The sequence below is a fragment of the Oncorhynchus clarkii genome, chromosome 20, assembly GCF_045791955.1.
Source record: "Oncorhynchus clarkii lewisi isolate Uvic-CL-2024 chromosome 20, UVic_Ocla_1.0, whole genome shotgun sequence".
NCBI classification, from domain to species: domain Eukaryota; kingdom Metazoa; phylum Chordata; class Actinopteri; order Salmoniformes; family Salmonidae; genus Oncorhynchus; species Oncorhynchus clarkii.
In genome coordinates, this window is record NC_092166.1 from 78,739,323 (window position 1) to 78,766,146 (window position 26,824).

At 43.2% G+C, this 26,824-nt stretch overlaps 1 protein-coding gene across 1 annotated transcript in view; it reads left to right on the forward strand.

Moving 5' to 3' along the window:
• Positions 1 to 9,556: 9,556 nt before the first annotated feature.
• The window catches only part of LOC139377171 (ankyrin repeat and fibronectin type-III domain-containing protein 1-like), a 165,841-nt gene continuing 148,573 nt past the window's right edge, over positions 9,557 to 26,824 (forward strand). Inside the window, exon 1 of the mRNA XM_071120176.1 lies at positions 9,557 to 9,621. Within this exon, the coding sequence (XP_070976277.1) occupies positions 9,557 to 9,621 (65 nt within the window). The remainder of the gene's footprint in view (positions 9,622 to 26,824) is intronic.

The window sequence follows — 26,824 nt, forward strand, 5'->3', positions numbered from 1 at the left end:
CCGTGAAACATAGGATATTACAGTTTTTGATGTCCCGTTGATAGGATATTTGTGATCGTACCTCGTCTAGTTTACTGTCCAATGATTGTACGTTGGCGAGTAGTATTGACAGTAACGGCAGCTTTCCCACTCACCTTTTTCGGGTCCTGACCAGGCATCCGGCTTTTTGTCCTCTGTACCTGCGTCGCTTCCCCTTGCAAATAACGGAGATGTCGGCCCTGTCGGGTGTTTGGAGAATGTCTTGTGCGTCTTGCTTGTTGAAGAAAAAGTCTTAGTCTAATCCGAGGTGAGTGATCGCTGTCCTGATATCCAGAAGCTCTTTGTCTAATCCGAGGTGAGTGATCGCTGTCCTGATATCCAGAAGCTCTTTGTATAATCCGAGGTGAGTGATTGCTGTCCTGATATCCAGAAGCTCTTTGTATAATCCGAGGTGAGTGATCACTATCCTGATATCCAGAAGCTCTTTGTCTAATCCGAGGTGAGTGATCGCTGTCCTGATATCCAGAAGCTCTTTGTCTAATCCGAGGTGAGTGATCGCTGTCCTGATATCCAGAAGCTCTTTGTCTAATCCGAGGTGAGTGATCACTGTCCTGATATCTAGAAGCTCTTTGTCTAATCCGAGGTGAGTGATCTCTGTCCTGATATCTAGAAGCTCTTTGTCTAATCCGAGGTGAGTGATCTGTGTCCTGATATCCAGAAGCTCTTTTCTGCCGTAAGATACGGTTATGTGCAAAATAAGTTACAAATAACGCGAAAGATAACACAATAGCACAATAGGTTGGGCGCCCGTAAAACTGCTGCCATTTCTTCCGGCGACATTTTGTCTGAGAAGACATTATTTTGTTTTGGTTTGTTTGTTTGTCAATTACAGTGTGCAGGGTGAATACGTGGTCTGTTGTACAGTAATTTGGTGGATTTAGCTGTTGACGCATATGGTTATTGGGGTCAAATTTGTCTCCACTTTTGTGGATTGGGTTTATCAGTTCTTGATTCCAAATATTGGGGAAGATGGCAGAGCTGACAATGATGTTAAAGAGAAGTGGTTTATCCACTTCTCCTTTTTGGATAGATAACTCTGTATGTGGGTGTTTGTTTAGTGTGTTCCAAATTTCCCAGAAGTGGTTTGATTCTATAGATTCTTTAATTACATTGAGCTGATTTCTGATGTGCTGTTCCTTCATTTTCCGTAGTGTATTTCTGTATTGTTTTAGTGATTCACCATAATGAGGGCGTAGACTCAGGTTTTCTGGGTCTCTATGTTTTTGGTTGGATAGGTTTCTTCAAACCATTTGTCATTGTTTATTTTCTTAGGTTGTCTGCTTGAATTATTTTGATTTGATAGGGAAGTTGAAAGGTCAAATATACTGTTTAGGCTTTCTACTGCCAAGTTTACACCATAACTATTAGTGAAATGTTTGTCCAGGAAGTTGTCTAAAAGGGATTGGATTTCTTGTTGTCTAATAGTTTTTTGGTAGGTTTCTACACAACTTTACTTCCATCGATAGCATTTCTTAATATTGTGTAGTTCCTTTGGCTTTGATGCCTTATGATTGAGTACTGCTCTGTTCAGGTTGACTATGTACCGACCCAGCGTGCGACAGAGCTGCAGGGGTTGTGACCCATTTTTGTTGATCGTTTGGTCATAGTTGTGTCTAGAGGGGCATATTTGGGAGGGGATACTGGCACTTTCAGGTAGGTGTTTATCCCCCTGTGTGCTGAGAGTGTCAGGTTCTTGTCCAGTTCTGGCATTTGGCTCGACACAGACTAGCACATGTCCCTGGACCTGGAAATGGTTGATCTCCCCCTCTAGGATGGAGAAGCTGTCATCGTTAAAGTATGGGGATTCTATTGGAGGGATATAGGTACCATACATGAGGACATTTCTCTGTTGAGATAATTGACTTATTAATTTCTAGCCAGATGTAAAATGTTCCGGTTTTGACTAATTTAAAAGAGTGGGTTAAGTCTACTCTATAGCAAATTAGCATACCCCCTGAGTCCTTTCCCTGTTTCACACCTGGTAGTTTGGTGGATAGTGTTGTTTTCGTGTGGTTAAGGCCCGGACCATTAACAGGCGTGAGCAGAGCATGTTGAGAATCTGATACATACCTCTTAGGTCGTGTTACGCATGCCTCTGTGGAGAGGGAACGCAACACACTGCTACAACTCAACTACCCGTGAAGTGAAAGAGGTGGGGGGGGGGGGTGCATTAGTGGGGTTTCGACCTGTTGCTCTGCCCACGGCCTGGGCATAAGTGCGGCTGTCATGTTGAGACCTTGCTGCATGGGGGGAGGGGGCATTCAGTGGCTTGCGAAAGTATTCAACCCCCTTGGCATTTTTCCTATTTTGTTGCTTTACAATCTGGAATTAAAATTGATTTTTGAGGGGTTTGTATCATTAGATTTACACAACATGCCTACCACTTTGAAGATGCAAAATATTTTTTATTGTGAGACAAACAAGAAATAAGACAAAAAGAAAATTGAGTGTGCTTAACTATTCACCCCCCAAAGTCAATACTTTGTAGAGCCATCTTTCTCAGAAATTACAGCTGCAAGTCTCTTGGGGTATGTCTCTATAAGCTTGGCACATCTAGCCACTGGGATTTTGGCCCATTCTTCAAGGCAAACTGCTCCATCTCCTTCAAGTTGGTTGGGTTCCACTGGTGTACAGCAATTTTTAAGTTATACCACAGATTCTTAATTGGATTGAGGTTTGGGCTTTGACTAGGCCATTCCAAGACATTTAAATGTTTCCCCTTAAACCACTCGAGTGTTGCTTTAGCAGTATGCTTAGGGTCACTGTCCTGCTGGAAGGTGAACCTCTGTCCCAGTCTCAAATCTCTGGAAGACTGAAACATGTTTCCTTCAAGAATTTCCCTGTATTTAGCGCCATCCATCATTCCTTAAATTCTGACAATTTTCCCAGTCCCTGCCGATGAAAAACATCCCGACAGCATGATGCTGACATGACAATGCTTCACTGTGGGGATTGTGTTCTCGGGGTGATGAGAGTTGTTGGGTTTGCGCCAGACATAGTGTTTAATAATCCCCTTTAATAATATATATTTTTTTAAATAATTAAACTTTTCCCTTTTCTCCCCAATTTCATGGTATTCAATTGGTAGTTACAATCTTGTCTCATCGCTAAAATTTAGATTTTAGTCTTATCTGAGCAGAGTACCTTCTTCGATATGTTTGGCGAGTCTCCCACATGTTTTTGGCACCAAATGTGGCTTTTATTCTGGCCACTCATCTGTAAAGCCCAGCTCTGTGGAGTGTACGGCTTAAAGTGGTCTTATGGACAGATACTCCAATCTCTGCTGTGGAGCTTTGCAGCTCATTCATGGTTATTTTTGGTCTCTTTGATGCCTCTCTGATTAATGCCCTCCTTGCCTGGTCCATGAGATTTGGTGGGCAGCCCTTTCTTAGCAGGTTTGTTGTGGTGCCATATCATCAATCAAATCAAATAAAATGTATTTATATAGCCCTTCGTACATCAGCTGATATCTCAAAGTGCTGTACAGAAACCCAGCCTAAAACCCCAAACAGCAAGCAATGCAGGTGTAGAAGCACAGTGGCTAGGAAAAACTCCCTAGAAAGGCCAAAACCTAGGAAGAAACTTAGAGAGGAACCAGGCTATGTGGGGTGGCCAGTCCTCTTCTGGCTGTGCCGGGTGGAGATTATAACAGAACATGGCCAAGATGTTCAAATGTTCATAAATGACAAGCATGGTCAAATAATAATAATCACAGGCAGAACAGTTGAAACTCGAGCAGCAGCACGGCCAGGTGGACTGGGGACAGCAAGGAGTCATCATGTCAGGTAGTCCTGAGGCATGTTCCTAAGGCTCAGGTCCTCCGAGAGAGAGAAAGAAAGAGAGAATTAGAGAGAGCATACTTAAATTAACACAGGACACCGGATAGGACAGGAGAAGTACTCCAGATATAACAAACTGACCCTAGCCCCCCGACACATAAACTACTACAGCATAAATACTGGAGGCTGAGACAGGAGGGGTCAGGAGACACTGTGGCCCCATCCGATGACACCCCCGGACATGGCCAAACAGGAAGGATATAACCCCACCCACTATGCCAAAGCACAGCCCCCACACCACTAGAGGGATATCTTCAACCACCAACTTACCATCCTGAGACAAGGCCAAGTATAGCCCACAAAGATCTCCGCCACGACACAACCCAACCATATTCTTTCCATTTTTTTATAAATAATTGAATGGTTCTCTGTGGGATGTTCAAAGTTTGGGATATTTTTTATAACCCAATCGTGATCTGTACTTTGTCCCTTCACAACTTGGTCCTTAACCTGTTTGGAGAGCTCCTTGTTCTTCATGGTGCCGCCTGCTTGGTGGTGCCCCTTACTTAGTGGTGTTGCAGAATCTGGGTCCTTTCAGAACAGGTGTATATATATATATACACACATTTGACAGATCCACTTAGATTGCACACAGGTGGACTTTATGTAACTAATTATGTGACTTCTGAAGGTAATTGGTTGCACCAGATCTTATTTAGGGGCTTCATAGCAAAGGGGGTGAATACATATACACACACCACTTTTCAGTTTTTTTTTCACTTCACCAATTTTGACTATTTTGTGTATGTCCATTACATGAAATACAAATTGAAATCCATTTAAATTACAGGTTGTAATGCAACAAAATAGGAAAAATGCCAAGGGGGATGAATACTTTTGCAAGGCACTATAGGTCTGATCTGGGGAGGGCTATATAGGGTGTGGCCAGGGTTTGTTTGGGGTGATCTCAGCTGGTTGGGGTGTGGCTGGTGAAGCTGTGGTCTGGTTGTAGATCCTCTTGGCGTGGGTTCTCTAGGTACAGGTCCTTCGGGAGGGGTCTTGCAGGTCTGGGAGGGTGTCTCGCTGTTCTGGGTGTGTTGTCTGTTGCTCCTGTGTGAGGCACTGGGGCTCTCTTTCTTCTCCCCCTCTATTAAAGGTCACAGTTCTATCTCTGTCCTCAGTAATTACAGAGCGGTAGGAGGTGAACCTGAAGCAGTCCGTTCCATTGCTGTCTGTCACCTCACATACACACAGGCACCGACACACACACACACACACACACACACACACACACACACACACACACTGCGACGGAATTCGCAAACAGAGGTGTCCTCAGACATTGAAAATACAGGCTGTACTGAGCAGCCCAGAGATAGGAATGACAGATATGCTATACTGTTGACTGATGACCTTCAGGCTTATTTCTGATCCTGGTATATGGTCTAAGATGCATGTAGTTGCTTTATAATATCAAATATAATTTTAAGTGCTCAAAGTGATTTATTATTTAACAGCTTAGGGACTCATTGGAGGTATTGAACATCCCTCCCTCTCACTTAAAGGTGAATTTCATACTGGGGGAATCTGGGCTTGTTTTCATCACATCCAAGGTATTTCTAGGACAGTGAAATGTGTTTCACATAATTGCAAAGGAGGAAGGCAAATCAGGGCTTCGTGTGCTGAATAATACACCCTATGACAGCCTCCAGTGTATTGATGGGGGGGGGGGGGGGGAAATGAATGTAGTCCTTCTTTATGGCAATTCGCGAAGGCTATCTTATACTGATCGCACAATATGTTTTTTTGTGGGTGTAGATATGGTTGTCCTTGTTCAGTAGAGCCATTTGACGTCTTTTAGTGATGTTCCTATCTGCGGATTCATTGCTAAATATACAAGCAGACATATTTTTTCCAGTCTCTAAAAGACTACAACTTGTGTTGGGCAGTGCTTCATGCTCTGGCCCCCATCCCTCCCCCAAGGTAGGCTTTTTTTGGAAAAGGAAGCGGACACTAACAACAATCTTTTGGGCAAAACTGAAATAACTGACCAGACGCAATGACTTCAAGTGATTCCTCTCATCAACGCGAATTTGATGATGGCGCTACGATTAGCTACATGGTGACATTCAACCATAGAGTTTTCAAACGGAATATATCGAAGAGGATTCGAAACACAGAGTTGGATTGAGTTTACATTTACATCTTTTTCATTTAGCAGACACTCTTATCCAGAGGGACTTACAGGAGCAATCAGGGTTAAGTGGTTTGCTCAAGGGCACATAGACAGATTTATCACCTAGTCGGCTCGAGGATTTGAACCAGCAACCTTTTGGTTATTGGCCCAAAGCTAACTAAATTAGCTAGCTAAACAAATACCAGTAGCCATATATATATGGCACAAAATAGAAGAGGTTTTACAATCTTAGATATTTTGTATCTCGATTGTAAAACCTGTTCTATTTTTAGTCGTAGATATGGCTAGCTACTAAACAGCAAGCTACAACGTTACAAGCAGCCACCTAAAGCTAGGTTTACCAGCAAACATTAGCACATGACTGGAGTTGGCTAGCTAGTTAGCCTGACGTCATATAACTTGTTATGCGCCATGCCTCGCATATGTAACTTGTTCACAAACATGTGTAACATCAACAATAAAATAGTTTTACTAGCTAGCTATGTAACATCATTTACGAGGGTTGACATTGGTTATGATTATCACCTAGGATGCATTTAAATATCACAAAATTATAGGCATGACGGAAGATAGGATTCAAACCAGATGTAAATAACATATATTGCATATCCAGCAAGCTGTGACTACCATGGCATAAGCAAAATTGATTTGACAGTGTGTATACCAAAAGATAGTGCTACAGTATAGGATTTAGCTGATGGCTTTCAGACTTCAATATAGGACTGTAATGCTAGCTATCTAACTAAGTTACCCAGCTAGTCAAGCAAGGCTAGCTAATGTTAGGTTATCTCTAACTGAGAATCTTCCGTTTTGTTGTGAAGGGAAAAAAATTGATGGTATCGCATCACTTTCCAGCTGTTGTCCATTAGTTCAGCCGGAAAATGTATCTGATAATCTTTGGTCACCGCATCATTCTTGATAGCCGCAAGCCACTGGCAGCATCAGTGTAAATCTCTGGTAGGTAGAACAGTGAAAGGTAACTAATATTCGCGCTCGTTTGTAATTAGCACAGCCAGACAGAACACCACACGGGCATGATGACAAACATTAGTGCAAAACAAACGTTTTTAAAAAATGATTTGGCTGGAGAAGTTCTGAGATTACTGTGTGTTGGTCTTTCGATGTAAGCAATGCAATTATATCATAACCACCATCGATAAGAGACAATAATGTGCAGCCATATTCATCGACCTGGCCAAGGCTTTTGACTCTGTCAATCACCACATTCTTATTGGCAGACTCAACAGCCTTGTTTTCTCAAATGGTTGCCTCGCCTGGTTCACCAACTACTTCTCTGATAAGAGTTCAGTGTGTCAAATTGGACGGCCTGTTGTCCGGACCTCTGGCAGTCTCTATGGGGGTGCCACAGGGTACAGTTCTCGGGCCGACTCTCTTCTCTGTATACATCAATGATGTTGCTCTTGCTGCTGGTGATTCTCTGATCCACCTCGAACGCAGACGACACCAGACGAGCTTCAATGCCATACAACTCTCCTTCCGTGGCCTCCAACTGCCCTTAAATGCAAGTAAAACTAAATGCATGCTCTTCAACCGATCGCTGCCCGCACCTGTCCCCCCGTCCAGTATCACTACAACTACAAATACCTAGGTGTCTAGTTAGACTGTAAACTCTCCTTTCAGACTCACATTAAGCATCTCCAATACAAAATGAAATCTAGAATCGGCTAATATAAGCTGTAATATAAGCTGCCTAATACACTTTACAATTTCTATAGTACGTGGCCGGATAAATCAATGTTTCATAGCTGAAATGTGAGGGGACAATGACCATGAAAGTATATTAATTCCTAGGACGAATATATAATATATTAATTCCATCTTTATAAAACAGCACGGTTGAGAGCATGTGCAGACCTTGCAGGATATCTCCCTGGTTTGTGACGCAGTACCATGAACAGTAGGACATTGTCTTTATTCTGGTTAGAACCACTCTATCATGGGCCCTGGCTAATAGTTGCAGAGAGAGAGAGAGAGAGAGAGAGAGAGAGAGAGAGAGAGAGAGAGAGAGAGAGAGAGAGAGAGAGAGAGAGAGAGAGAGAGAGAGAGAGAGAGAGAGAGAGAGAGAGAAAGAGAGATAGATAGATAGATAGATAGATAGATAGATAATGATCCCTGGACCAGAGTGCAACATTTTGATCTCTGTTAATAATACATGTTCTGTGTTGTTAGGGTATTTATGGCTATCGTTATTCTTTCCCATTTCAGACTGTGCAGGGACATACTGTATAACCTTGAGCGAAGTGAGAGGGCATTGCGTGTGTTTGGATGAGAGTCACGACTGTCTCCTGTGAGTGTGTTTTGTCTGTGTGTGTGTGCGCCTGCTTGTGTCTGTTTTGTCTGTGTGTGTGTGCCTGCATTTTGTCTGTGTGTGTGTGTCTGCATTTTGTCTGTGTGTGTGTCTGTTTTGTCTGTGTGTGTGCCTGCATTTTGTCTGCGTGTGTCTGTCTGCGTGTGTCTAAGTCTGCAAGTGCGCGTGTGTGTGTCTGCATTTTGTCTGTGTGGTACTTACAGCTCCCTTTATTCATGTAGCGGCTGGCTTAATGACCACTTCATGGGACCACTTCATGAGACCACTTCATTGGGACCACTTCCTGAGACCACTTCACTGGGACCACTTCACTGGGACCACTTCATTGGGACCACTTCATTGGGACCACTTCATGGGACCACTTCACTGGGACCACTTCATTGGGACCACTTCATGGGACCACTTCACTGGGACCACTTCATGAGACCACTTCCTGAGACCACTTCCTGAGACCACTTCACTGGGACCACTTCACTGGGACCACTTCACTGGGACCACTTCATTGGGACCACTTCATTGGGACCACTTCACTGGGACCACTTCACTGGGACCACTTCACTGGGACCACTTCATTGGGACCACTTCATGGGACCACTTCATGAGACCACTTCCTGAGACCACTTCCTGGGACCACTTCACTGGGACCACTTCACTGGGACCACTTCATGAGACCACTTCACTGGGACCACTTCACTGGGACCACTTCACTGGGACCACTTCATTGGGACCACTTCATTGGGACCACTTCATTGGGACCACTTCATGGGACCACTTCATTGGGACCACTTCATGGGACCACTTCAATCAATCCACTATAAGTCCCACTGTCTCCATCAGTCCTTTCTCTTGGAGAAATAGTCCACATATGACCTGATTCCCAACAGAATATTAATTCTGTGACATGCACCATTTAACCTTTAAAGATGTCCTTTCCAGGAAAACTAGGGAGACTGAGGAGGAAGGAGGATGGGGACTGAGGAGGAAGAAGGAGGGAGGAGGAGGAGGGGGGACTGAGGAAGGAAGGAGGAGGGGGGAACTGAGGAGGGGAGGGGAGGGGGGGGGGGGGGGAGGGGAGACTAAGGAGGAGGCGGGGTTGGGGCTATTGGCAAAGAAATGCTGCAATTTACTGAGACAATTTATGTGGAATTGAATTTTCCCAAGAATTGATGTTGTATTATGCATGCCTAGCTCCGTGCTCAAACATACACAGTGATGATTTTCTCTTGTCATCCTCCACAGAGTCTTGGATTGACAGGCAGATACGAGACCAGGAACAAGTAAGTGTCCTCTTGTTTTTTCTGTCTCTCTATCTGGCAGCCACACAATAGGGTAGTGCACTACAATAGGATAGTGCCCTATAATAGAGTAGTGAACTACAACAGGGTAGTGTTGCAGTGAACTACAATAGGGTAGTGTCCTAAAATAGAGTAGTGAACTACAATAGGGTATTGCACTACAATAGGATGGTGCCCTACAATAGAGTAGTGAACTACAAAGAGCTGGTAATTACAGTAGAGAGATTTGTATACAACATTCAGGAATTTAATATCGCCGTCTATTTTCCCTCTTACTAAGCAAGCACTTTGTGCATCAGGAAAAGCACTATATAAATCCAATCAGCTGTGAATGGTTTGCTGCTCACCAGGGTTATAAACAAACGCTTCATTCAATGCACCAGCTTTCAGCTATTTTATTTCTAGTTGAACCTGACCTTTTTTTTGTTGTTCCCACTGTATGCACAGTATTTTATAAGAATGAATAATCTAGCAAAAAATGTGCCTCTTCCTAGACCGTTTAGTCTCACTGCTATGAGCCAATAGGAGCTCTCTGATGGAGTATGAAAGATATCTATGATCGGACAATGTTTTTTTTAGGCAACATTGTATCATATAATCCTCCAATCACCTCAGTCCCTACTAATTGTAATACCCATATTATTATTATTATATTTATTTATTTATTTATTATTTAACCGTTATTCAACTAGGCAAATCAGTTAAGAACAAATTATTATTTACAATGACAGCCTACACTGGCCTAACTCGGACAACGCTGGGCCAATTGTGCGCCGCCTCTCTATGGGACTCCCAATCACGGCCGGTTGTGATACAGCCTGGATGTTATCACTGTAATTCAATTATGGATGGTGAATTACTCAGTATAATATAATTGTTTCCTCATTTGCATATTTTATAATAACTTAATTCCCAGTAACTATAATCATTATTTTCAAATGTTTTTTCATTCTTTGTTTTGTGTCTGGTCTCTGGAGACATTGAATGGTGTTAAACTCCCCATTACAGTGATGGCATTTGCTAGTTAATTAGCCAATCCAACAGCACTGACTGTATGGCGTTAGGTGGATAGGGCTGTTGTGTAACAGTGTCTGGCCTTGGCGGCTTAGTGGCTTTTGCCTGGGGCATGTTGATGGAACATTAGAATACTGTGTTGTGATGCCCAAGGGCTTCCGAAGCCATGGAGATTAATTTGTGTGCTAAATGAGCTTTAGATCCATTGGTGGGGGGGGGTGGGGGGTGGGGGGGGGGGGGGGGGGGGGGGGGGGGGGGGTTGTGTGAGCACATGTGCGACCATGCTGTACTTTGAGACACAATGTTAGCAGGAGGTTCAGTTTCATTGTACAAGTTGCACAACAAACCAACCAACACATTTTCTTCATCAGGGAATTGACTCTTTCTTCAAGGGCAGCCAAACACTAGGTGACGAACAATACGTTCACATGTATGTCATGAAAGGCCCTAAACAAACACCTATTATTCTATTTTGCTCAAGTCGCTTTTTCAAGGTTAGGATCGAATGCCAGTAGACGGACGCACACAGACAGACACATGTCAGACTTGTGGACGCGTTCTTCATGTTATGGCCTTTACACATCTTACACGTGTACTCAATTGAGAATGCATGCAGAATTCTATACAAATATCCCAATAATGCATGCAGAGCAGAATTAGGACTATACCCACTAATTATCAAAATCCATAATAGAGACGTTAAAATTCCACAACCACCTAAAGGACAGTGATTCCCAAACCATCCATCACAAAGCCCAAATCTGCAAGGAGATGAACCTAAAGAAGAGTCCTGTCAACCAGCTAGTCCTGGGGCTCTGTTCACAAACAGACCCCACAGAGCCCCAGGACAGCAACACAATTACACCCAACCAAACCTTCCATCACAAAGTGTTGATCTGTGTGATAGTGTTGATCTGTGTGATAGTGTTGATCTGTGTGATAGAGTGCTTATCTGTGTGATAGAGTGTTTATCTGTGTGATAGAGTGTTGATCTGTGTGATAGAGTGTTGATCTGTGTGATAGAGTGTTGATCTGTGTGATAGAGTGTTGATCTGTGTTGATAGAGTGTTGATCTGTGTTGATAGAGTGTTGATCTGTGTTATAGTGTGTTGATCTGTGTGATAGAGTGTTGATCTGTGTGATAGAGTGTTGATCTGTGTGATAGTGTGTTGATCTGTGTGATAGAGTGTTGATCTGTGTGATAGTGTTGATCTGTGTTGATAGAGTGTTGATCTGTGTGATAGAGTGTTGATCTGTGTGATAGAGTGTTGATCTGTGTGATAGAGTGTTGATATGTGTGATAGAGTGTTGATCTGTGTGATAGAGTGTTGATCTGTGTGATAGTGTTGATCTGTGTGATAGAGTGTTGATCTGTGTGATAGAGTGTTGATCTGTGTGATAGTGTTGATCTGTGTGATAGAGTGTTGATCTGTGTGATAGAGTGTTGATCTGTGTGATAGAGTGTTGATCTGTGTGATAGAGTTGATATGTGTGATAGTGTTGATCTGTGTGATATTATTGATATGTGTGATAGAGTGTTGATCTGTGTTGAGAGAGTGTTGATCTGTGTTGATAGAGTGTTGATCAGTGTGATAGTGTTGATCTGTGTGATAGTGTGTTGATCTGTGTGATAGTGTTGATCTGTGTGATAGTGTGTTGATCTGTGTGATAGTGTGTTGATCTGTGTGATAGTATTGCTCTTGTGTGATAGTGTTGATCTGTGTGATAGAGTGTTGATCTGTGTGATAGTGTGTTGATCTGTGTGATAGTGTGTTGATCTGTGTGATAGTGTTGATCTGTGTTGATAGAGTGTTGATCTGTGTGATAGTGTTGATCTGTGTGATAGAGTGTTGATCTGTGTGATAGTGTTGATCTGTGTGATAGTGTTGATCAGTGTGATAGTGCAGTTCTGTGTGATAGTGTTGATCTGTGTTGATAGAGTGTTGATCTGTGTGATAGAGTGTTGATATGTGTGATAGTGTTGATCTGTGTGATAGTGTTGATCTGTGTGATAGAGTGTTGATCTGTGTGATAGTGTTGATCTGTGTGATAGTGTTGATCTGTGTGATAGTGTTGATCTGTGTGATAGTGTTGATCTGTGTTGATCTGTGTGATAGAGTGTTGATCTGTGTGATAGTGTTGATCTGTGTGATAGTGTTGATCTGTGTGATAGAGTGTTGATCTGTGTGATAGTGTTGATCTGTGTGATAGAGTGTTGATCTGTGTGATAGAGTGTTGATCAGTGTGATAGTGTTGATCTGTGTTGATCTGTGTTGATCTTGTGTGCTTGTTGAGGTGTCTGAAGATGTGTGTTGCAGCCAGCCAGATGGCTATAGTGTGTGAGATGACTAGATTTACCGGGACAATTTAGGACACTGGATCAATACTACCACACACAAACACACACACACACACACTGACTCCCCACCTTGTGGGGCTGTTCTCTTGACTCACATCAGGTCATTGATCCAGCAGTCCTCTACACTCTACAGGCTTTTTCACACTCGGCCAGGCAATGGACTGGCAGGCAAAAGACAGTCAACTACTGTGGTGTAGTGTTGCACCATATCTACTGTACCAGGCAAAAGACAGTCAACTACTGTGGTGTAGTGTTGCACCATATCTACTGTACCAGGCAAAAGACAGGGAGAACAGCTACTACAGTATTGGCAGTCGAACAAGAGAGCAACGAAGGATCACGTCACAGTGCATGTGTGTGTGTGTGTGTTTGTGTGTGTGTGTGTACGTGCATGGGTGAGAGCATCCGAACGTGCGCATGTGTGTGTGTGTGTGTGTGTACGCGCATGTGTGAGAGCATCCGAATGAGTGTGTGTGTGTATGTGCTCGACTGATGTTCTACACACACTGGTTACAGCACCTGCAGTGAGAGTCAGTAGGGCCCACGGTGACCATTAAGAAGAAGTGTGGTTTCTGCCACTGGGTTGCCATGGTGACAAACCCAACGGCATGAGAGTGCCAGCGTTAGGAAAGACGTAGGGGGACATAGCTAATGGATAGCCAATCAGGTTGTTAAGCTCCTTTCCTGCAGGGGTCTGGAGAACAGAAGTCTGTATCAGTCTTTGTCATCATGCTGTGGTTGAAGAGGGTTGGAGTAGTTCCCTCATCTGTTTTTATTCTTCCTCCCCTCTTCATCCATTCATCTTCTCCCATCCTTTTCTCTCTTTCCACCACCCCCTGTCTGTGTTTTATGTCTAGTTTTACCTCAGTACATTTGATTGTTTAAAAAAGGACCATTGAGCGCCAGTAGAATAGGAGAGGCCCCGCAGCTAAGTGTGTGTGTTCAAAATATCACATAATATAAAATGTTCTATTTCCCCATACCCAATCAGCCTACTATGTAGAATGCTATTTACTCCCAATACTTGATGCTTCATTTATTTGAGCACCTCTCATTGAGTGTTATCCATTATGTGGACTTTCAAACTAAATAGTCTGGATGCACAATGTAAGTTGTGTTCCATATCTGATCCATATCTGTTACATTAAAACCTTTTTTCTGAAATTACCAAAAGCCACTTTGAGTTTCTGAATTCATTGCCGACATTGATGCTTTTTTGCTCACGCACGCGCACACACACACACACACACACACACACACAGAGAGCTACCAGCGTGGTTGCAGTGGGGTAGGAATGGACAGTTTTAGTTTTTTAGGCTCAGAGGAGTTTCAGAAAAATAACTGGGAGGTTTTAGTGGAGAAGGTGTGTGCCAGACTATCTCAGGGGAAATGGTTGCTGTCCTATATAGGAAGGCTTCTGGTAGCCAACAGCTTGGCCACTTACACCCTGATAGTGTCACAGCCAGAGGTTTAATACAGGAGCTTCAAAGGATGCTTGTTCATTCATTCTGGTCAGCACTGGATTCGAGCTGCGGCCTTGTACAGTACCTGCCACTACAAAAAGGTTGACGGGGCCTAGTGGACATTGTCCTAATGTCATGGGTTTCCATCCACAAGCAGCCCAGGGATTGGTATATCATGATGGTCTTAGTGGGATGGAGACAGCGTACAAAACTGCTGAGGAGGGTGGGTCGGCTGGGCCTGGACAAACAGCTGTTCCTCTTGAGGTTGGAGGGGGTTCATTTGACTGGCCTCACCCTTTTTTTCTATCAGTCTGTCCTTCAAGCTTGACATCCCAGGAAGGCCAGCACACCGACATGGATGTGGTTGTATGAAGAACCACTGTTCCATTAGACCCATCTTACAGTCACAAATGTCGTCTTCAGCCAGCCTGCATTCAAGCCTGCTGGGTGAAGGATGCACAAAGCTAGGGTACATGAGCAGATCTGTGGAGGAAGCTGAGAGAGAGCTGGGATCGGATCATCCCGCTTGCTCAAACAGGTAGTAACAGAGGTCTCTGAATCCTTCCCAGCAACTTATCGGGCAATGTGTCCAATAACACACACGCTGAGCAGTGGAAGGAGGGCCAAGATTGCGTTGTGCCTCCTCTGAATGTCACTCCTGCTGCGGGAACAGTGCGGGAGGGTAAAAGGGTGGCTGTTCTTTCAAGACCCCAGAACATGGGGAGTTCACGAAAATGCTATTTCAGAATGTGGGGTGGATATGTCCCCCCCTATCCCCAGTGAAAGTTGCACCTCTGATCACATATATAGTGAAATAAATTCTGCAGTAGCGGTTTTCCCTCCGTTTTGTTTCATAGCGACTAAATGAAGTCAAAAGACCTGCGAATCCTATATAATGTATCGCCCATTCCACCTCACGCTGCAACACTGCCTGTGTTCAAGGTGCTCATGTGAAGAGCTGAGTGAAAGTTTCATTTTTAGAAGTGCTGTGCACAGGCGTAAAGGTTTGTCTAGTTTACTCAAAACTAAAGTCTACTGAAGTGAGTCTTTGTCCTTGTATTTCTCGGGTATTCACATTGTTTTATTCACAAGCTAGGTTGTTTTTCTAGGGAAGACGCTTCTACTAGTCAGACTCAATCTCACTGGCGCAAGCATGACTGGAGTGGCGTTACCACGGTAACCGCACGCCATTAAATGGGAAGGTGAACATTTTTGTCTCATCTGTAATATTTTGGTTAAAAGACTCAGGTCACAAAAAAATGTATGTAATAATATATCACATACTAGTATTGTTTTAGAAACATTACAAAGCATGCTCAACCATTGTTTTGTGTTTTGTGAATTTGTAATTATTTTGTCTGTTCATATAGGGACATATGTCTGTGGACGTGGTGGGCATGCTCAAGGGGATGCTGGGTAGCAAGGCTGAGGGTTGAGTATGCCTACTACAGGCTGCTGGGGAACCTTAGGCCCCATTGGTACATGGGGCCTTCAGGGGGCGTTGTGCTCTGTCAATGAGGAGGGAGATCAGCACTGTAAAAAAATATTGTGCTAGTTTCACTTAAACCAATTGAGGCAACTATTTGCATCAGCTTTTTGAGTATTTCCAACATGATATATTTTTACTTTTAGCATTTCACAAACTCTAATATATTAAGTCCAGCATAAATAAATGGCTGAGATCCAAGTTAATTTGATCAAATCCAGAACTGTTGTACACTTAGATATACCTAATCTTTCTGATGGGTTACTTTCTGATTAGTTACTTTCTGATTGGTTACTTTCATTGATCATGTCTTAGTGTTAAACAAGGCGGCAGGGTAGCCTAGTGGTTAGAGCGTTGGACTAGTAACCGGAAGGTTGCGAGTTCAAACCCCCGAGCTGACAAGGTACAAATCTGTCGTTCTGCCCCTGAACAGGCAGTTAACCCACTGTTCCCAGGCCGTCATTGAAAATAAGAATTTGTTCTTAACTGACTTGCCTGGTTAAATAAAGGTAAAATAAAAAATAAATAAATATGTATTTCATCGCCTCATCATTTTTATCCACTTTAGCAGGAATTGTTGAGCGCATTCCACTAATACTGACTGGCAGTAAAGCTGCCAGCATTGCACTGTAGCTTGATGCATTTGCCTCTGTCAAGAGTGGCGCACATGATCTTACCGATGGTGAGAATGGGTGGTCTTATTATTGAAAGTCTTGCCTGATGGTTTGATATCCATTCATCATGATCCATTACACCTCATAGCATAACAAACAGTTTGATACTAATATACAAATGTGCTTTTCGTTCTTCAAACATGCAAACGTTTTGTAAAGTTAAAAAAAAACAAGGACCTTCCTCTGAAAATAGAGCCACATGGCAAGTTGTTGGATGAACTTGAAATTCTTAAGTTAAAAGGAAATATTATGAAAATGTAGTAAGTTGAACACAATTTTCCTTATAGTTGTTTTTACACACAAATAGTTGTTTAGATTAGGCATTTATCTTGTGTTGAATTCTGTTTTTTTTTTTTTTTTTTGGGGGGGGGGGGGGGGTGGTTTGAAAAAGTGAAGTAGAGTAAAGTACTAATTATATTCAAGTAAAGATAACAACTTCAAAATAATGATGTTTTCAAGTATAATTTACTAAACCACCTGAATCATGTTTTTTAAAACCCTGTTTACTATCTTTTCTCTTACTCACTTCATTTATTTATCTGAGGGCTGAATGCTGATGTACTGTAGTGTGGGATCCTGATCCCATAAAGAGGATTCATTAAAGTTCTTTCGTTTCTCTGTGTAATGGTTACTTTCTGATGTTCAGCCTGTCACTGATTCGGATCTGACTGGATATCACTCTCTTTTGTTTTTTGGAAAATGACAGTTACTTTTCTGTTCACATTCTCATGGCAACTTTCTTCTCCTTTTTTTTTGTCCTCTGAAGAGAGAGAGAAAGGTGTGGGTGGTGTTACGCACATGGCTGTGCATTTATAGCTAAAGAAACACCTGTTCCCTACTCAACAACGTGTGTGTATGTTCCTTGTTTGTGTTTTATGTGCACATGTCTCCCGGTAGTCATTCCTCTGCCTCACAGGAACGTAATCATTCCATCCACCCACACACACCGACAAAACCATACATCAATGAACATCTGGGTCGTGATCAAGCAATCACACTGTGGGAATCCAATATGAAATCACCTCCACACCGAGAGACAAAGATAGATAAAAGAGTAAACACATTAGAAGGGATTTAGAGATAGACAAGGAAAGTAAACGAAACAAACTAGAGTGCAAGAAAGAAAAATAGAAAACCGTTTAATGAGAAAGACACTAAGGTGCTTGTCTATGGTGTTATTGACGTAGTTGCTGTTTTCATCCTGTCTTTACAAACTACCAAGCTACCAAGGTTTTTATCATGCACTTTGGCTCAAGGAGTGTGTTCCAGATGACAGCCTCTTCCCTATATAGTGCACTACACTCTTCCAAAAGGGTTCTTTGGTTGTCCCCATAGGAGAAGCCTTTTTGGTTCCAGGTAGAACCCTCTTTGGTTCCAGGTAGCACTCATATGGGTTCCATGTAGAACCCTCTGGAAAGGGTTTAACATGGAACCCAAAAGGGTACAACCTTGAACCAAAAATGTTTCTTCAAAGGGTTCTCCTATGGGGACAGTCGAAGAACCCTTTTAGGTTCTAGATAACACCTTTTTTTTTTTAAGAGTGTACTTTTGACCAGATGTGATGTAGTGCACCATGTAGGGTACATTTTGTGCCAAAGAATGAGTCAAGATACTTTTAAACTCACTGCTGTAACTTCTCCCAAACAATTCAAATGATAACAGGATGCTCTTTATGAGACAGTCTTAACATGATTGCCTTGTTGTCTGGTGTGTATTCCTCTCAACAGATTATATAAATGCATACTTATTAATCATTATCATACTGAGAGAAGAGACGTGTTCTTGCATTATTCATTCTAAAACACATAGAGGAGACAGTCACAAACATCCTTTAAGCTTGACTTGAGCTCTGAATGGGATTTGAAGAGAAAACCCTTATTCTCTGTTATTACGTATTTACTCATCTAGTGAAAAAAATGAGGCCTCTGTAGTCATTAATGAGCTGTTATGTTCTGGAGTGAAGTGTGAAAGGCATTACGCTTTGTCCCAAATGGCACCCTATTCTCTATACACCCTATTCCCTATACACCCTATTCTCTATACACCCTATTCCCTATACACCCTATTCTGTATACACCCTATTCCCTATACAGTGCCCATAGGGCTCTGGTCAAAAGTATTGCACTATAAAGGGAATAGGGTGTCTTATTGGATGCAACCATTATGCATGAGTAAACTGGGTCTCATTGGGAAGTGTTGTAACAATCAAACTCATGATGTGAAGTGTTGTATCAGTCAAACTCATTATGTGAAGTGTTGTATCAGTTAAACTCATGATGTGAATTATCAGTCAAACTCATTATGTGAAGTGTTGTATCAGTAAAACTCATTATGTGAAGTGTTGTAACAGCTAAACTCCTTATGTGAAATATCAGTTAAACTCATGATGTGAAGTATCAGTCAAACTCATAATGTGAAGTATCAATCAAACTCATTATGTGAAGTATCAATCAAACTCATTATGTGAAGTATCAATTAAACTCATGATGTAAAGTATCAGTTAAATTCATTATGTGAAGTATCAGTCAAACTCCTGATGTGAAGTATCAGTCAAACTCATTATGTGAAGAGTTGTATCAGCTAAACTCATCATGTGAAGTGTTGTATCAGTTAAACTCATGATGTGAAGTATCAGTTAAACTCATGATGTGAAGTATCAGTCAAACTCATGATGTGAAGTATCAGTCAAACTCATGATGTGAAGTATCAGTCAAACTCATGTGAAGTATCAATTAAACTCATGATGTGAAGTATCAGTCAAACTCATGATATGAAGTATCAGTCAAACTCATGATATGAAGTATCAGTCAAACTCATAGTGTGAAGTATCAGTCAAACTCCTTATGTGAAGTATCAGTCAAACTCATAATGTGAAGTATCAGTCAAACTCCTGATGTGAAGTATCAGTCAAATTCATGATGTGAAGTATCAGTCAAACTCATTATGTGAAGTGAAGTATCAGTCAAATTCATGATGTGAAGTGTTGTATCAGTTAAATTCATGATGTGAAGTGTTGTATCAGTTAAACTCATTATGTGAAGTATCAGTCAAACGTATAATGTGAAGTATCAGTCAAACTCATGATGTGAAGTATCAGTCAAACTCCTGATGTGAAGTATCAGTCAAACTCATGATGTGAAGTATCAGTCAAATTCATGATGTGAAGTATCAGTCAAACTCATGATGTGAAGTATCAATTAAACTCATGATGTGAAGTGTTGTATCAGTTAAACTCATTATGTGAAGTGTTGTATCAGTCAAACTCATTATGTGAAGTGTTGTATCAGTCAAATTCATAACGTGAAGTGTTGTATCAGTTAAACTCATTATGTGAAGTGTTGTATCAGTCAAATTCATGATGGGCTGAAGACTTTCTTATGGTCACAATCTACATGAGATGAGGCCGATCTGGCGTGCCGAGCGGTCAGATAAGCTCTCTCTCGGTGGAAGTGCGTGCTTGCCTGCTTGTGTGTGTGTGTGTTTGAGAGGTCAGTTTAAGAGGATTAAGTACCCTAACCCTCTTCTCTGGGGAACCTCCATGACCTCCAGTCTGAGTGATGGCCCTGGGGTCAACCGACCATGACCTTTGACCTGTATACTATTCCAAACTTCTCAGAGGAACAAAGCCACCCTCGAGCTTCAGCCCCTCGCCCCAAAACGGTGTACGTCTCTCCCTCTCTCTCTCTCTCTCTCGCTCGCTCTCTCTCTCTCTCTCTCTCTCTCTCTCTCTCTCTCTCTCTCTCTCTCTCTCTCTCTCTCTCTCTCTCTCTCTCTCGTCACCTCATGTTTGTGTGTGTAATGCATGTGTTTGGGGTCACAGCTCAAGAGTTTCCCTAGAGGAGCGAGAGGTCAGAGAGGGTGACATAGGTCTGAAATGACCGACCACCCTCTCCTAATTCTCAGTCTAGATTCTGCTTTTCAAATAGTTTGATCTGAGGTGAATTTATTGGAGAGCTACTCTATACTACTGTATTTCTATACACATTTTGAATAATATGTATAGAAGCTGCCAGAAGCCAGTTGCCAGTATTGAATAAAACTGACAGAAAAAACATTATTATCCATTTTTTTCAACTTCTCTTTGTTTTAGCCAATGTCCACAGCTGGCCTTGCTGACAGCTTTCTCTTAGCTGTGATCTATTACTGGTAGTCAAGGTTATTTACTTGGAGCTGAATGCACATCAACACCATAAGCAGCTTTTTTTAAAGAAACACGAAACATGAATGGAGGCTATTCATATCTCATAGAGTATCACCCTGTGACTGTAGCCTAAAATATATCTCAAAGACACCGGGTGAAGACTAGCTCTTTAGATGAGTGGTGTGACTATGGCAACCGTCATATTCCTCTGCTCTTTTGTCCCAGATGAGGCCAGAATGTTCTCATCTTCTTCAGGCAGTGTTTCCCGCTTGCTGACATCACTCTCTCTCTCTCTCTTTCTCCCTCCTTTTCTTTACCTCTCCTTTCTCTCGCTTTCTCTTTCCCTCCCTTTCTCTCGCTCTCTCTCTTTCTCCCTCCTTTTATCTACCTCTCCTTTCTCTCGCTTTCTCTTTCCCTCCCTTTCTCTCGCTCTCTCTCTTTCTCCCTCCTTTTATCTACCTCTCCTTTCTCTCGCTTTCTCTTTCCCTCCCTTTCTCTCTCTCTCTCTCTTTCTCCCTCCTTTTCTCTACCTCTCCTTTCTCTCGCTTTCTCTTTCCCTCCCTTTGTCTCTCTCTCTCTCTTTCTCCCTCCTTTTCTCTACCTCTCCTTTCTCTCGCTTTCTCTTTCCCTCCCTTTGTCTCTCTCTCTCTCTTTCTCCCTCCTTTTATCGACCTCTCCTTTCTCTCGCTTTCTCTTTCCCTCCCTTTCTCTCTCTCTCTCTCTTTCTCCCTCCTTTTATCTACCTCTCCTTTCTCTCGCTTTCTCTTTCCCTCCCTTTCTCTCGCTCTCTCTCTTTCTCCCTCCTTTTATCTACCTCTCCTTTCTCTCGCTTTCTCTTTCCCTCCCTTTCTCTCTCTCTCTCTCTTTCTCCCTCCTTTTCTCTACCTCTCCTTTCTCTCGCTTTCTCTTTCCCTCCCTTTGTCTCTCTCTCTCTCTTTCTCCCTCCTTTTCTCTACCTCTCCTTTCTCTCGCTTTCTCTTTCCCTCCCTTTGTCTCTCTCTCTCTCTTTCTCCCTCCTTTTATCTACCTCTCCTTTCTCTCGCTTTCTATTTCCCTCCCTTTCTCTCTCTCTCTCTCTTTCTCCCTCCTTTTCTCTACCTCTCCTTTCTCTCGCTTTCTCTTTCCCTCCCTTTGTCTCTCTCTCTCTCTTTCTCCCTCCTTTTCTCTACCTCTCCTTTCTCTCGCTTTCTCTTTCCCTCCCTTTCTCTCTCTCTCTCTCTTTCTCCCTCCTTTTCTCTACCTCTCCTTTCTCTCGCTTTCTCTTTCCCTCCCTTTCTCTCTCTCTCTCTCTTTCTCCCTCCTTTTCTCTACCTCTCCTTTCTCTCGCTTTCTCTTTCCCTCCCTTTGTCTCTCTCTCTCTCTCTCTCTCTTTCTCCCTACATTATCTGGGAAGCTAATTCATCGCAGCTCATAAGCAGCAGAATCCATCGTAATTTGCTAGCTACGTTGTTACCTACATTAGCCTGTCAAGCTAATTCAAAGAGCAGGACATCGGAACACATACACCCCCCCCCCTCCCCCTCCCCCCCGCCCTCCTCCTCTCTCCTCAGCTCTTCCTACCTGTTGCCTTTCAATGGTAACCATGGAAACAGCGGAACGATTCATCATTTTACAAATCCCTTTTTTTCCCCAAATTTTATTTTACTGATTCGATAGTCATGATTAGTTTTTCCAAGTGACTCGTCATTTTAGCCGTTCATTTGACCTGCTGGCCGCAATGAATTCTACAGCAGGATTAATATCCGCTTCTCCTCAGACCACTAACTGTGTGTCATGTGCGCACAGAGAAAATAGATTATACTGCGGGCAGCACAGAGAAGAAAAATACATGATGCAAGAATGAATACGATCAATTGATTATTGAATGTTATTGATGGACACAGCTAGACCTCGTTTCAAAGGTGTCAATAAAAAAATCATTTTTGTATGGCTAGCAATCAACAAATGTACATTGTTTGAAGCACCCTTGTCTAAGTCCCAGTCACAAATGTCAGCTCCAATAAGCCCCATGTGGTTGCTTGTAGAATCATTCAGTGAGTTTAGAATCAGTTTTAAATTTGTCGTTGGCCGGTGGGTGGTTCTGCGGTTCTAGACATTACTGAATGAAATTAACAAAATGAGTCTAAACATTCTTTATTTTGACTGAACGAGTTGAAAAGTTCTTCCTTTATTCCAATAGAGCTCGCTAGCTTGTAGTCCTAATAACCGGACATGAGTTACCTCTGGCTCGTTCAGCCATTCCAATGGGGAAATGAATGGGGTTTGGGATAACTCTGTCTGACACAGGAAAGTGTGTGTGTGTGTGTGTGTGTGTGTGTAAGGCACTGCATGTCTTCTGCTTCACCCACATGGACTCTCTTACACCACAATTGTTTGTAGTTACATGTATGAACTTTCAACAATAATCACAACAATAAATGGCAAACTATGAAGTCGGAGGTTAACACAGGCTCAGGTGTCGCACCCTGATCTGTTTCACCTGTCCTCGTTATGGTCTCCACCCCCTCCAGGTGTCGCTTGTTTTCTCCAGTGTATTTATCCCTGTGTTTCCTGTCTCTCTGTACCAGTGTATTTATCCCTGTGTTCCCTGTCTCTCTGTGCCAGTGTATTTATCCCTGTGTTTCCTGGTTTCAACCTTACCTGGTTGTATGCTCCCCGTAGCCAGGCCAGTGCGGTGAGGTGGAATAGCCCGCACTGGGCTGTGCTAGTGAACAGGGGACACCATGCGTAAGGCAGGTGCCATGTACGCCGGCCCGAGGAGACGCACTGGAGACCATATGCGTAGAGCCGGCTTCATGGCACCTGGCTCGATGCCCACTCTAGCCCGGCCGGTACGAGGAGCTGGAATGTACCGCACCGGGCTGTGCACACGCACCAGGGACACCGTGTGCTCCACCGCATAACACGGTGCCTGCCCGGTTCCTCTCTCTCTCCGGTAAGCACAGGAAGTTGGCGCAGGTCTCCTACCTGACTTCGCCACACTCCCTGTGTGCCACCCCCCAAGACATTTTTGGGGCTGCCTCTCGGGCTTCCAGCCGCGCTGCCTCCTCATACCAGCGCCTCTTGGCCTTCGCTGTCTCCAGCTCTGCCTTGGGACGGTGATATTCACCCGGCTGTTCCCATGGTCCCTTGCCGTCTAATATCTCCTCCCAAGTCCAGGAGTCTTGTGTTCGCTGCTGCTGCCCGTTACCACGCCGCTTGGTCCTTGGTTGCTGGGTGATTCTGTCACGTTCGTTGTATGGAGTAGACCAAAGCACAGCGTGGTTAGAATATATTCTTCCTTATTTAATGAAGAACACGAACAACACTTAAACAAAAACAACAAAACGAATAAGACGACCGTGACCGCTATATAAACAATGTGCTAACGTGCAACAGAACATAGACAATAACCCACAAAATACCCAAAGAAGATGGCTGCCTAAATATAGTTCCCAATCAGAGACAACGATAAACACCTGCATCTAATTGAGAACCAATCGAGGCAACCATAGACCTACAAAAACACCTAGATGGAAACAACCCCATAAATCTACAAAACCCCTAGACAGTACAAACACCCTAGATGAGACAAAAACACACATACCACCCTCGTCACACCCTGACCTAACCAAAATATAGAAAGAAAACAAAGAATACTCAGGTCAGGGTGTGACAGTACTTCTGCCTTTGCTATTCTCTTTTTTAATTAGTCCCCCAGTTTTGACCCTTGCCTGTTTCTGGACTCTGATCTGGTTTTGACCCTTGCCTGTTTCTGGACTCTGTGCTTGCTTGACCATTCTGCTTGCCTTGACCACCAGTCTGTCTGCCACTCTGTACCTGCCTGCTTGACCATTCTGCCTGCTTTGACCACCAGTCTGTCTACCCACTATGTACCTCCTAGACTGATCCATCCTGCTTGACCATTCTGCCTGCTTTGACCACCAGTCTGTCTGCCACTATGTACCTCCTAGACTCTGATCCCTCCAGCTTGACCATTCTGCCTGCCTTGACCACCAGTCTGTCTGCCACTCTGTACCTCCTAGACTCTGATCCCTTCTGCTTGACCATTCTGCCTGCCTTGACCACCAGTCTGTCTGCCACTATGTACCTCCTGGACTCTGATCTGGTTTTGACCTTTTTGCCTGTCCACGACCATTCTCTTGTCTACACCTTTTGGATTGATAAACATTGTAAGACTCCAACCCTCTGCCTCCTGGGTCTGCAACTGGGTCTCGCCTTGTGTCATGATATCAGGAGATGTTCTACGTTTTGTTCTATGACATCATATCGGTCAGTTAACATGACCTTTATGAATTTGGTTGTTTTGATTACATAAATGCTTCCAAATTCACAAAAAGTGACGTTAACGGATGAAGATTATCCCATAGAATTAAACATATAAGATTTCCTAAGCTGGTGTTTACCACTGACCTTATTTAGGCTTTTTTCCAAAAACCAGAAAAAAACCCCATTAAGTTCTCCTTAGGCTTTGGCCAATGAGCCATGGCGGAGTTAGTGCCTACAAAATGGCCCCGTTACTATTCATTTCTGTTGACCCTTTGCTAAGCCCCGCCTCAGAATTTTGTGCAACCAAGCCCAGTGCTCCGATGGTAGCAACTGTCGCTAACCATGCTCGAGTTCCACACTTCAGACAAAAATCCATGAAAGCCAATGAGGTCAAAGGCAAAAACAGAGTTTTCAGCAAAAAAGTACATGTTTAAATGGCTAACTAATTGAACAATGGTAGAAGGTGTACATGCAACTGTGATTCCTGAATTGCAGAGCCTATTTTTAAAATCCAAAATTACACTTTTGTTGCATCGTTTGCTAACTGACTAGATTCATTGCCATTTTAAACATTGCTAATGCCAGCTAGCTAGCCAGCTATTATAACTTGTCCTCTCCAAATGTATGTTAGCTAGCTAAGGAATATAACTCTTATCTGCTGTCGACATCAGGATACAATTTGAGAGTACTAGATAGCTCCAAAAGTGGTTAGCTTTGAGGGCCTCCCGGGTGGCGCAGTGGTTAAGGGCGCTGTACTGCAGCGCCAGCTGTGCCATCAGAGTCCTGGGTTTGCGCCCAGGCTCTGTCGTAACCGGCCGCGACCGGGAGGTCCGTGGGGCGACGCACAATTGGCCTAGTCTCATCGCGCACCAGCGACTCCTGTGGCGGGCTGGGCGCAGTGTACGCTAGCCAAGGTGGCCAGGTGTTTCCTCCGGCGCATTGGTGCGGCTGGCTTCCGGGTTGGATGTGCGCTGTGTTAAAGAAGCAGCGGCTTGGTTGGTTGTGTATCGGAGGACGCATGACTTTCAACCTTCGTCTCTCCCGAGCCCGTACGGGAGTTGTAGCGATGAGACAAGATAGTAGCTACTACAACAATTTGATACTACGAAATTGAGGAGAAAAAGGGGTAAAATTCAAAAAAAAAAAAAAAAAAAGTGGTTAGCTTGGCTGCATTCAGCGTAATCCAGTGGCTAGCCACACAACAAACATAATTGTATCAGGTTCCTGTGAAGGAATGAAATTGCTTTCACCAGTTTCATATTAGATCCCTGATTACCTCAATCTACCCGTTGCTAACGTGTGTGTGTGTGTGTGTGTGTGTGTGTAAGTATGTGTCAAGTTACAGAGGAAAATTGCAGTCTGTGGCCGCTGACGGTTTCCCAATCACGACTCAGACTGCTGGCTGCAAGGGCAGGGGGTGGCGTGTGTGTACAAAACCCTGTCCTATCTGTCTGAATGATAGCACTTTACCAGTGATACTGTACTGCAGGTCAATTCCAATGAATGCCACATTCTATATTAGTCATAAAGAGAAACCAGTTGGAACTGGACTTCTCCCTAGTGACATACTCTATGACATCAATACTCTATGACATCAATATCCTATGACATCAATACTCTATGACATCAATACTCTATGACATCAATACTCTATGACATCAATATCCTATGACATCAATACTCTATGACATCAATATCCTATGACATCAATACTCTATGACATCAATACTCTATGACATCAATATCCTATGACATCAATACTCTATGACATCAATACAC